Source organism: Saccopteryx leptura, chromosome 3 (assembly GCF_036850995.1).
Source record: "Saccopteryx leptura isolate mSacLep1 chromosome 3, mSacLep1_pri_phased_curated, whole genome shotgun sequence".
Lineage (NCBI taxonomy): Eukaryota > Metazoa > Chordata > Mammalia > Chiroptera > Emballonuridae > Saccopteryx > Saccopteryx leptura.
Genome location: NC_089505.1, coordinates 243337561 through 243350754, shown reverse-complemented (window position 1 = coordinate 243350754; position 13194 = coordinate 243337561). Strand labels below are relative to the sequence as shown.

The window sequence follows — 13194 nt, the reverse complement described above, 5'->3', positions numbered from 1 at the left end:
TCAAAACTATATGGTGGCTTTTTCAAGAAAGCTGAGGTCAGGAAGAACACCTGGAAGCCAGGAAGATAAGAAGAAAAATCTGGAAGTCAAGGGCTGGAGTGGAAATGACAGGCAGTGGGAGGGTCAGGGTGTGGGAGGCACAACTTTTCTCTGATGTTCAACGTGGATGAGGCAGAGACTTGTCCCTTGGAAGAGGAAGTTGCTATAGAGCACTGAGGAAATAATAAGTTTGCTGAGTTCAGAGATCAAACAGCAGCTCAAAGAGTCAGAGCTTTTACCTACCGGTGAAATGCTGCTTTTGCCACTTCTGTTGCTAGCAGATCTCATCCCAGGTGCTGACAACAAGCATGGACACGAGCATGGTAAGAGTAACTCTAGCTGGAACTCTGGGTGTGGGAGGTCTGGATGAAAGCATGCTGTGCATACCGCTGAGGGTCTGGGCCAGCCCATCTCCAGCCTTCTTCTTCTATTTTGGAGGCTGAGGTTGGAGCCAGAGGCCCTGACAAAAGCAATTGTTTCTGGCATTTTGCTGTATAGACTCTGGGGTTTTTTTCCTAGATATTTAGGGTTTTCTTTTCCCCCACCCTTATCCCCTGCTGCTTTTCTCTTTTTTTCACATTTCCTATCCTTCCACTACCCACAGCTCTCCATGGGCCGACCTCTTTCCATGTCAACCAGATATCATCATTTGTCAACAACACCTGTGCACAAAATCAAGGCTCAGGCTGGCTGGATGATTTGCAGATCCATGGCTGGGATAGTGACTCAGGCACTGCCATTTTCCTGAAGCCTTGGTCCAAGGGCAACTTCAGTGATGCAGAGGTGACTGAGGTGGTGGAAACGTTACGGGTTTATTTCATTGGCGTCACTCAGATAGTACAGGATCGTGTCAGTGAATTTGAGTTGACATGTGAGTGCTGTTCTCTGATCTGGGGAGATTACCAATGATATCTCTCTCTCTCTCTCTCTCTCTCTCTCTCTCTCTCTCTCTCTCAGTTCATGCTGCTGTACCGCATGATCTTTCTCTCTCCTTCTCAGTTAATCCAACTGTTTGCACACACATCTCTAGAAGCAGTCTTCCTCTTAGATTCCATACCTCCACAAGGTATTTCAGATTCTTCCTGCTTCTTGCACCTTGCCTGATACAGAACTCCTTTTGTGTATAGATTTTCCCTTTAAACACCAAGAAAGAGGCCTTCACTTTTCCTACCCTGTCCCTGAGTGAACTAAATGTGATTCCTTTGTTTTCAGTCCATCTCCTAAGCATCTCCTGCCTGCTCCTCCTCTCAGTGTAATTCTCCCATTTGTCCTGGAATGTGTACTTCCTCCTGACTTTATAATCAGTCTCCTCAGATTTCCCCCTTCTTTCTTCTCACCCACTGTACTTTACTACAACAGTCTTTTCCTACCACTTATGATATGTTTACTTTTTCCCTGTTCTCTTCTATGAAGAGGTCTCTGAATAGCTTTGACTGGGTAGCTCAGTGATTTAGAGCACTATCCCAATATGTTAAGTTTATAGGTTCAACCGCCAGTCAGGGCTTATAGAGAACTCAACCAATGCGTGCATGTATAGGTGGAAAATAATCGATGCTTCTTTCTTTCTCTCTTTCTCTCTTTCTCTCCCCCTCCCTCCTTCCATCTCTGAAATCAATCAATCAATAAATTTTTTTTTTAAACTAACAGTCTCAGAATAGTCATAGAACAATTGACAGTCAGGACATGTTCTGAGAAATACATTATTAGACAATGTTATTGTTGTGTAACTATCAGAGTACACTTAAATATACCTAGATAAGATAGCTTACCACACACCTAGTCTACACAGTATATTTTTTGCTTCAAGGCTAATATACTATAGAGCAGATTACTGTACAAAAAATATGTATCATTAAATCAAACAGAAGAGTAAATTATGCTATCAAGTGATGCAGTAAACACGACCGGTGTAAGGCTATTTTGCTGGTGTAACAAGACATACTTTTACAGAAATTTTTTTTTCTAACTAGAAAGCATGCATTCTAAAATAAAAACTAAAAATATAATAAATACATAAACTAGTCACATTATTTATTATCATTATCAAGTATTATGTCCTCTACATATTACATTGTTATTCTCTTACACAACTGGCTGCACAGTTTTTTACCTCAGTATCACCACAAACATATGAGCAATGCTTTATGCTGTTAACAATGGACATGATGTCAGTAAGCAATGGGAATTTTTCAGCTTCATTATAATCTATGGCAGTGGTCCTCAACCCCCCGGCCATAAACCGATACCGGTCCGTGGGCCATTAGGTACCGGTCTGCAGAGAAAGAATAAATAACCTACATTATTTCCGTTTTATTTATATTTAAGTCTGAACAATGTTTTATTTTTAAAAAATGACCAGATTCCCTCTGTTACATCTGTCTAAGACTCACTCTTGATGCTTGTCTCAGTCACGTGATACATTTATCCATCCCGCCCTAAAGGCCAGTCCGTGAAAATATTTACTGACATCAAACCGGTCAGTGGCCCAGAAAAGGTTGGGGACCACTGATCTATGGGATTACCCTCTTGTACATAGGTTTTTATTCACTGAAAGTCATTATGTAGCACGTGATGGTAATGGATTTGCTTTTGGCTCCTTTAACATCTCAAACATTGATGCTCACCCAAATCAAAAGAGTAGGTTCTTTGCCCATCCCTTTCCTCTTTGTTGGTTTTTAAATATCTTTTTCTCTTTTTTCTTCTATCTAGATCCCTTTGAGATCCAGGCTATAGGAGGCTGTGAGCTGCATTCTGGGGAGACCACTGTAAGCTTCCTGAGGGGAGCTTTGGGAGGAGTGGATTTTGCGAGCTTCCAGAATAATTTGTGTGTGCCTGCTGCACAGGGCAGCCCCAGGACACAAAGGTTTTGCACACTTGTCTCTGAATACCAAGGTCTCATTAATATCATAGAGATGCTCCTCTCAAACACCTGTCCTCGATTTCTCTTGGGCATTCTCGATGCTGGGAAGGCGAAACTACAGAGACAAGGTTAGTCCTGTTCTCTCTCCAAGACTTTTCTATGTCACTTTCCACCACTTCTTTAAATTTTATGGGAGTAGTTCCCTAAGAGAGAGGAGCTTAATCAATAAATTTGGGGGGGTTCCAAAGGAGTGGGAGAATTCACTGTTCAAAGTTGTGGGTTTCTGATTCCCTATGCTCTGGATTAGTGTCATAATGTGACACTGTCCTGCTCCTTTCTGCCCCAGTGAAGCCCGAGGCCTGGCTTTCCAGTGGCCCCCCTCCTCTGCCTGGTCATCTGCTGCTGGTGTGCCATGTCTCAGGATTTTACCCCAAACTTATATGGGTGATGTGGATGAGGGGTGAGCAGGAGCATCCAGGAACTCATCAAGGTGACATCCTGCCCAATGCTGACGGGACATGGTATCTCCGAGTAACCCTAGACGTTGTGGCTGGGGAGGAGGCTAACCTGAACTGCCGAGTAAAGCACAGCAGCCTGGGAGGCCAGGACATCGTCCTCCACTGGGGTGAGAAGAACTGGACTGGACCTGGCCGGAAATGGGAGGAGATGGTCCACAAACATGGAGGGAGGGGCGAGCAAATGGTGAGACTTAGTGGGTGTGACAGAGAAGCAAGGAGGGAGGGAAGGAGAAAAGGAAAGAAGGAGGAAAAACAAGAGAGAGAAAGAGATAGATGACCTAGGCAGCAATGTTTAACTGGTGTGCCATAGGATTTTTAAAACACGCAGTACTTGTCTATTTAGTAATGAGTGGATTTCTTGGATTGCCATATTTTAAAAATGACAACAGCCAACACAATAATATCCATCTGGTGCAAATGAATCAAACTTTACTTATTTTTTTATCAGATCAGCTTAAAATATATTTTGGGGGGTGCCACAAAATTTTAGTAATTAGTGTGTGTCATTAGATAAAAAAAGATTGGAAATCACTCACCTGTTATATAGAAAATAAGAATTATGGGCTTATAAATTGGGTGACATGAGACAAGAAGAAATGATAGAAGATAGATAAGGATTATTGTGTTAGAGAATCTGAGAGGGGAAGTTGAATTTGCCTTTACATCAAAAGCAGGTGAGTGATGGAGCTGACACCCAGGTGAGCTAAGGAAGGGCAGGAAGAGTCAGAGAATGGGTATTTCAGTGACATCTGTGTGTCTTCTTTCAATTTTCAGGACATCCTACTTCCACCACGGTGATCATTTTGGCAATAATATTGCCCACCTTTATTCTTTTGATATGTCTTGCATTATGGTACTTGAGGCGAAGGTAAGTTTAAAAAAATCTTTCTTTTCTGTTCACCTTCCACTCTTTTATACCATTTTTATTTATTTACATCACTTAAGCCTCGATCTTACTTTCATTTATTTTTTAATTTATTGGGTTGACATTGTTCACCAAACCATAGAGGTTTCAAGTGTACAACTCAATATACCACCATCTGCACTCTGCATCCTGCTCCCTCTCCCCAGATCAGTGACCCTGCCCTCCTCCCCCTCCACCCCCTATTCTCTCTGCCTACTGCCACCCTGTTGTCTGTATCTATGTCTTATCTGTTTATGTTTTGGGCTAATCCCTTCGCCTTCTTTGATCCAGTCCCCTCTTCTCCTGTCCCTCTGACAGCTGTCCATCTGCTCCCTGTGTCCCTGCCTCTGCACTTTCCCCCACTTCCCACGTATTTTATATAAATCTGTGTTTTAATTGTGGTAAAGTATCCATGACATGAAAGTTATTATCTCCATCATTTTAAATGCATAGCTTAACAGTATTAATTACACTTCCATTTTGTGCAATTAATCTCTAGTACTCTTTTCATCTAGAAAAATTAAAGTTGTATACCCATTAAACAACATCTTTTCATTTCACGGTCTTCTGGGCCCATACATCCAACATTCCACTTTCTGCCTGTATAACTGTGACTACTCTACATACCTCATGTCAGTGAAATCATTATTTGGTGTTTTTTTATGACTGGATTATTTTATTTAGCATAATGTACTTATGGTTCAGCTATGTTGTAGCATGTGTCAGAATTTATTTTCTTTTTAAGGAAGGCTGAATAATATTCTATTGTATTTATATAACATGTTTGTTTATCTGTTCACCTGGCAATGGATATCTGGGTTGATTCTATCTTTTGGTCATTATGAATAATTCTGGTATGAAATGGGTGTACTAATATATCTTAACACAACATAAAACTGCTTGTGTTAACAGGTCATACCAGATTATTCAGTGAGATTTCATCATTTCTCCTTTCCCATTTGGAATAAATACCCAGAAGACCAGAAGCTCAAGTTGTCAGCACAGGAGTCAATGTCATCATATTTAATAAAATAATTATCATATTTAACAACTCAGAGTTTTCTTAGGTTGTGAGATATATTATAATTTACACAATAGCAAAAAGAGAATTAAGAACTATAAGGTGGTATCAATGCTGGACTCCAACCAGATTTCAGAGATGTAAGATGAGAGAAAGAATGTATTTTATAATAAAGTACAGATGGTCCCTGACTGAAATTTTTTTACTTTATAATGGTGTGAAAGCAATACATATTTAGTAGAAATGGTGCCTGAATTTTGATTCTTTCCTTAGCTACCCACATGGAGTCATAAAATTATGAAGATAAACCACCAATATTCTCCTATATGTAATATTTATTGTGTTAGATGATATTGCCCACATGTAGGCTAATATGTTTTGAGCATGTTTAAAGTATGCAAAGCTTAGTTATGCTATGCTGTAAGCTACTTACATAAAATGCTTTTTTATTTTTATTTTTAGCAAAAGAGAGGGATAGACAGGGAGAGACAAGGACTGGAAGGTATATGGGAAGCATCAACTCATAGTTGTAGCACCTTAGTTGCTCATTAATTGATTTCTTATATGTACCTTCACTCGGAGGCTCTAACTGAAACTCTGACTCCTTGCTCAAGGCAGTGAGCAAGGGCTTAAGCCAGTGACCTTTAGGTCCTCCAGTAAACATGGGGTCATGTGTATAATCCACACATCAAGCTTGCGACCTAGCATTCAAGCTGGTGAACCTGCATTCAAGCCATATGAACCTGTGTTCAAGCTGGTAACCTTGGGGTTTCAAAGCTAAGTATTCAACATCCCAGGCTGATGCTCTATCCACTGTGCCCCCACCTGGTCAGGTGCATTAAATGCTTTTTTGACATATGATATTTTCATTTTACAATGGACTTTTTGGCATGTTTCTACATTGTAGATCAAGGAGCATCTGTGTATAATTTAATGGTGAAATATCTTTGTATTCCTGTTTCAAAACCGTTTTCCTGCTTGTGCTGAAATAACATTTGTCAAAGTAAGCTAACTAAAATTATGCTGGAATAGTTATTTTTGCAGAGATACTAATTATTTTAATGTGATTTCTCTGTCACTATCTAGATGACTTTCTAACCTTCAAGGCCCATTTGTGACACTTCTTTCTCCTTCCCTAGTTCTACAATGGAAATACCTTCCCTTGTCTGGTGTCATGCAGAGATCCATTTTACTCACTGTCCTCAACATAGAAGGCTTCTTTTTCTATTGTATTTGAAAGTCCCTTGAGGGAAAGCTTGTTCTAAATGGATCTCTGGCAAGATTTTTTACTTGCATATGTATTGGTTCAGTAAAATTATCTGAGTTGATATAACTGCCATGTTAATACGTTTAATCAAAATTACTTCTTTCCTCCTTTTATTCTTTATATTTGATATTTTATCTCTTATTATCAATAAAGTATTTCTTAAATAGCAAATATATATGTATAGATACCATGTTCTCCATTTTTATGCCCTGAACCCCTCTGGAAAAACACCTTCATGCCCATACTATAACTAGAGTTTACCTAAAAGATTAATCTGAATATGATTCTGTTCCTCATTTCTTAGTGAGAATAAATGAGAAGTAGGATATGTGAGGGATAACAGTGCAAGGAAGTTGTTAAATAGTCAAGTCAGAATCAAAAGGGCTATTCTTGCTTTCAGGGACTTTGAGATCTATGGTGTATCAATTCATTTTGATCTTTGACATATATGTATACTTTATTTATTTATTTATTTATCTTGTTTATTCTAGTGGTAGGATTCAGATAATTTCCCAACAGGTTCTCTGCCCTAATTATTGTTTTAAGTATTATAAAATGATATACCAAAATGTAGTTTATTATTTCATGCATTTAATACGTAAATAAGAACAACAAAAGAGTACATAAAATTAGATTATAAGAAAGTTTTAAAATATTCATAAAAAAATAAAATAATACTCGACAAAAAGCAATAAAACTGGTATTTAAAATATTTTCAGCTTGACCAGGTGATGGTATAGTGGATAGAGCATTGGACTGGGATGCAGAGGATAAGGTTTGAAAAACTTAGTTTGCCGGCTTGAGTGTGGGCTCATCTGGTTTGAGTAAGGCTCACCACCAGCTTGTGCGTGGTATTGCTGGCATGATCATGGGATCATAGACATGAACCCATGGTCTCTGCCTTGAGCCCAAAGGTGGCTGGCTTGAAGCCCAAGGTCACTGGCTTAAGCCCAAGGTCACTGGCTTGAGTAAGGGGTCACTCACTCTGCTATAACTCCCCTGCCCCAGTCAAGGCACATATAAAAAAACAATCAATGAACGACCAAGATGCCACAATAAAGTATTGATGCTTCTCATCTCTATTTCATCCTTTCTGTTTGTCCTTCTGACTCTGTGTGTGTGTGTCTCTGTCACAGTAAATAAATAAATAAATAAATAAGATATTTCCATATTGCTTTTTGATTGGCATTGTCACTTGCAATTTTTTTTACCTATGGATGGAATGAACATTACCACAGGTGCCTTAGAGTATGATGTTGCACAGATGAATGTTAAAAAAGAGTAAGGAATGTTAACTTATGATTTCCACATTGAGTGGCTGCCAGGAGTCCACATTGGATAGAACCCTGATTACAAATGCCATTTTAACAACCAGTTTGCCAAACTCAACAAAAAATTAGGTATCAGTTCTGATGAACCAGTGCAAACTGGCTGAATCCCATGACTGGTTTATTCCATAGTTTTCTAAAATCACTACTTAAAAAATCTAAATTCATTTGATTAGAACAGCAGCAGGAGAAAGGTGGAAACCATTTGAATTTATTTAGTATAGAATTTAAAAAGGGAAGTCACGGTAAGCAGAACTTTTGGAGAAGTGAGGGGATCTGGAAGCTTTTCTCCCACCTGAAATTTTTAGGACAATGTTGACTTTAGGAGTTGAGATGGGAAGGAAATGGCTGAAAATATGTTTATCCTCTTGGCATTAGAATAGCGAGTTATCAATACTTCTCCAGAATGCATTGAACTCCACCTCATCTTGTAGAGTAGGCCTGTTGCTGTATGCTTTACTGCACCCTCAGCTACAGTCGAGGGCCCTAAATAATCCATGTTTCTTGGAGTGTGAACTATAAGTCACCACCAGCAGCAGTACCTATGAGTTTGTTAGAAAATATAATTTTCAGACCCCACTATAACTTACTACATAAAAAAACCCAAAAAAGAAACTAAAAAGCTATGTTTTAACAAGCCTTTCAGATTATTCTGATATACATTTAAGTTTGACAACTCCTGGCCTAAAGATTTCCTTTTACTACTGACATTTGGGGGAGATGATACTTTGTTATGGAGGGTTGTCCTGTGCACCATAGAAATTTTAGCAGCATCTCTACTCATAAGATGCCAGTAGTATATTTCCAATTTTGGCTACCATATATATCTGTAGATACTGCCAAATGTCCTTTAGGGGGTAAATTCAACCTTAGATGGAAGCCTGTTTAGTTGGAATAATCTGTTCACAGCTTGTATGTGACCTAATTTGGTCCAATTCAGCTAACGCTGACTGATTATATTTGGTGGATGAGAAAAGATGTGTGTTTTTTTGTCTGGACGGTATGTATGCCACCTTCAAAGCTCAAGATTGCCACAGAATTTTGTTCCATGGGTAAAGTTGACCAGGAATAAAGCCCATAAATAAACAGAATGATGAAATGAAAGAGCTAAAGATCAAATCTTGCTCTTCGTGGAGACTTAGCTACCTCTGGATACCTTAGTTATATAAACCCAGCTTTCATTGTTCCTGTTAAATCAATTTAGTTTAATCTTTAAATTTCTTGAAAATTTGATTTCTTTGCGTCTCATGACTTGCAATAGTCTTTTCATGTTCTTCTTAAATTATTATTATTTTTTTGTTCTTCTTAATCTCCTTCCTTCCTCAAAGCATCTCTTCAATGTAGTTTCCTGAACTCATGATTTTCCTCTTAGTGTCCTCAGCTTGGAACATGTTAATTTACTCAAGATTTTCATGTGATTTCTAAATAAATTACTTTTAGAAAGAGAAATTTTGTTTCATGATACATGAGCTTTTCAATTTATTCTTTCTTTTTCTTTTTTGGCCATAGTGTGTGTGCATGGATATGTGTTCCTGTGATTTTTGCTAATACATAAAAATATGTTTAAAATATTTATACCTGGCTTCCAGTATCTATAAAATTGAGAAACTTTATATTTTATCTGTAGTTCCTCTTGGATAGTCTATGCATACTTTTATGACATCTATAAATATGAAAAATCCAATTGTTTCTTTTGATCCTTTAGAGCAGGGGTCCCCAAACTTTTTACACAGGGGGCCAGTTCACTGTCCCTCAGACTGTTGGAGGGCCAGACTATAAAAAAAAAACTATGAACAAATCCCTATGCACACTGCACATAACTTATTTTAAAGTAAAAAAACAAAATGGGAACAAATACAATATTTAAAATAAAGAACAAGTAAATTTAAATCAATAGACTGACCAGTATTTCAATGGGAACTATGCTCCTCTCACAGACCACCAATGAAAGAGGTGCCCCTTCTGGAAGTGTGGCGGGGGCCGGATAAATGGCCTCAGGGGGCCATATGCGGCCCGCGGGCCGTAGTTTGGGGACTCTTGCTTTAGAGTATTGTTTTGCCCACCTGCACTGAATATGAGCTCTAGTACCGATGAGGAGAACTGACAGCTGACATTCTCATCTGTTTAAATATATTAGATAAGAATTATTCAGAATTTAACATTAGTTATTATAATTACTGTTGAGTTTCTGTGTATTTTTTATAAAATTAAAAACATTTTCTTTCAATTTGCTAAATATTTATCATTATTACTGTTACTATGAATAGCTACTGAATTTTATTAGATGCTTATTCTGCCTCTCTTGAAATAACAAGATATTTTATATTTTGTCCTTAATATAGTAAATCACATTTATTAATAATCAAATGGTAAAATAAAATTGTGTTTCTATACTGTATCTCTCTTGTTCTTAATGTATATATATGGATTCAGTTGGTAATATTTTGTTTATATTATATTGTTACTTATTATCTGTAACTTTCCTGGTAAGTAATTCTATTAAGGATTGTTTGCTTCATAAATTGAATCAAATATTTTCCATATTTCTATTTTCAGAGATGATTTGTGTGTTGTTTTACTGTTACTATTTTGTATAATTCACCTCTGAAGCCATATATGTTGGAACATAATTTTTTGAGTAGGGTGTAAACCTCACAGCTAATTAAAAAATAAATATATCTTTATTCAAATTATATACTTTTTTTGTGTCATATTTATTATGTTGTGTTTTTCAAGAATTTGTCCAAGTTTTCAATGTTCAATTTATTGTTGGCGCTGTGCATAATATCTATTAATTATCACGTTAATGTCTAGAGGGTTCGCAGTTATGTACCCTTTTTTTCCAGGTCTTGAAATTTTATTCTCTTTCTCTTTTTAATTTTGGCAGGTATTTAATAATTTTATAAACTTTTCAAAAACTAACTTTTGGCTTTGATAGGTGTTTCTATAAGCATATTATTTCCTGTTTCAGGCAATAGTTATTTGGTTTTTTAATTAAATTTCTTGAGGTGACATTGGTTAGTGAAATTATATAGGATTAAAATGTAAGTTCTATAATACCTTATCTGTATATTGCCTTGTGTGTTCACAACCCAAAGTCAAATCTTATTCCATCACAATATACTTGAATCCCTTTAACTCATACTACTCTCCCACCTCCTTCTCTCTGGTAACCACCAAACTATTGTTTGTGTCTGAGTTTTTGTTTGTGTTTTTCTTGTTTATTTGTTGCTTCAATTTTTTGTTACAAATATGAACAAGATCATATATTTCCTGAATATTTCTGTCTGACTTACTTTGCTTAGAATAATATTCCCAAAATCTATTTCTGTTGTTGTAAATAACAATATTTCATCTTCTCCTATGGCTGAGTAGTATTCCATTGTGTATTGGCACTGTGTTTTCTTTATCCAATTATCTATGAAATGACACTTTGGTTGTTTCCATGTCTTGGCTACCATGAATAATGCTGCAATGAACATACAGGTGTATAAATCATTGTAAATAAATAATTTCAAATTTTTTGTGTATATGCCTAGAAGTGGAATATTGGGTCATATGGTAACAGTATTCTTAATTTTTTGAGGTACCTTCACACTGTTTTCCATAGTGACTCTAGTTTTCATTTCCATCAGTAGTGAATGAGGGTTTATTGTTCTTCACAACTTCTTCAACTCTTATTATTACTTGTTTTGTTGGTAATAGCCATTGTAACAGTGTGAGGTGCTACCTCACTGTAGTTTTGATTTTCATTTCCCTAATAGGAAGTGATGGTGACAATCTTATGCCTGTTGGCCATTTGTAAGTTTTTTTTTAATTTTTTTATTTATTCATTTTACAGAGGAGAGGGAGAGACAGAGAGAGAGAGAGAGAGGAGAGACAGAGAGAGAGAGAGAGAAGGGGGGAGGAGCTGGAAGCATCAACTCCCATATATGCCTTGACCAGGCAAGCCCAGGGTTTCGAACCGACGACCTCAGCATTTCCAGGTCGACGCTCCATCCACTGTGCCACCACAGGTCAGGCCATTTGTAAGTTTTTTTGAGGAAAAGTGTCTGTTCATGTCCCCTGCTCATTTCTTATTGGATTGTTTGTTCTTTGGTGTTAATTTGTTTGAGTTCTTTACCCTTTTTGGATTTTAACCCCTTGTCAGAGCTATTTACAAATATCTTCTCTCATTTGGCTGGCTATCGTATTGTTTGCTGGTAGTCTGTTTCACTATACAGAAACTTTTTAGTTTGATTTAGTTCCAATCATTTATTTTTGCCTTTATTTCTCTTGCTTTGGGGTCAAATGCATAAAATCCACTCTAAGGCCAAGGTCTATGCGTATAGTTATTCAAGTTTTTTTATGTAATTTCTTGTTTCTGGTCTTATATTTAGGTTTTTGATCCAGTTTAGAGTTCATTTTTGCATGTGGGGACTAACAGTAATCTATATCATTCTTTTACATGTGGTTTCCAATTTCTCAGCACAATTTGAAGAGATTTTTTTTCTTCATTTTGTGTTTTTGGCTCCTTTGTCAAAAATTATTTGTCCTTATACAAGTAGTTTTATTTCGGGGCTCTCAATTTGTCCCATTGGTCAGTGTGATTTATTGCCAATACCATGCTCTTTTATCGTGGCTCTGTGGTATAATTTGAAGTGAAGTAGTGTGATACCTCTGGCTTTATTCTTTTTTTTTCACTTGGCATTGGTTATTCAGGATCTTTGTGATTACATAGAAATCTGATGATTTCTTGTTCTATTTCTTTAAAAAAATGACATTCGGAATTTAATAGGAATTGCATTAAATCTGTATATAGCTTTCAGTAATATAGCCATTTCAACTATGTTGATTCTTTCAAGCCATGAATGTAGAGTATCTTTTCATTTCATTGCATATTTATCATTGTTTTTAATACAGCTTTGTAGTTTTCAGTAAATAGGTGCTTTACATACTTCTTTAAGTTTATTCCTAAATATAAATATTTTATTATTTTGGTTGCAATTGTGAAAAAAAGAGTTTTTTTAAATTTTATTTTTTAAAGCTTTTTTTTTCTTAATACAGGGAAAGAGAGTCAGAGAGAGGGATAGGTAGGTACAGACAGACAAGAATGGAGAGATGAGAAGCATCAATTATCAGTTTTTCATTTTTGACATCTTAGTTGTTCATTGATTGCTTTTTCATATGTGCCTTGACCACGGGCCTTCAGCAGACCGAGTAACGCCTTGTTCGAGCTAGTGACCTTGGGTCCAAGCTGGTGAGCTTTTTCTCAAGC

At 36.9% G+C, this 13194-nt stretch overlaps 1 protein-coding gene across 1 annotated transcript; it reads left to right on the top strand.

Annotated features, from left to right (window-relative positions):
- The first annotated feature begins 289 nt into the window (after window positions 1–289).
- On the top strand, window positions 290–5255 carry LOC136398467 (T-cell surface glycoprotein CD1b-2-like). The gene is made up of 6 exons (XM_066372710.1): window positions 290–362; window positions 644–910; window positions 2749–3027; window positions 3246–3524; window positions 4192–4285; window positions 5234–5255. Exons 1-6 carry the CDS (start codon window positions 290–292, stop codon window positions 5253–5255), a joined length of 1014 nt encoding a protein of 337 aa, XP_066228807.1.
- Window positions 5256–13194: the final 7939 nt, after the last annotated feature.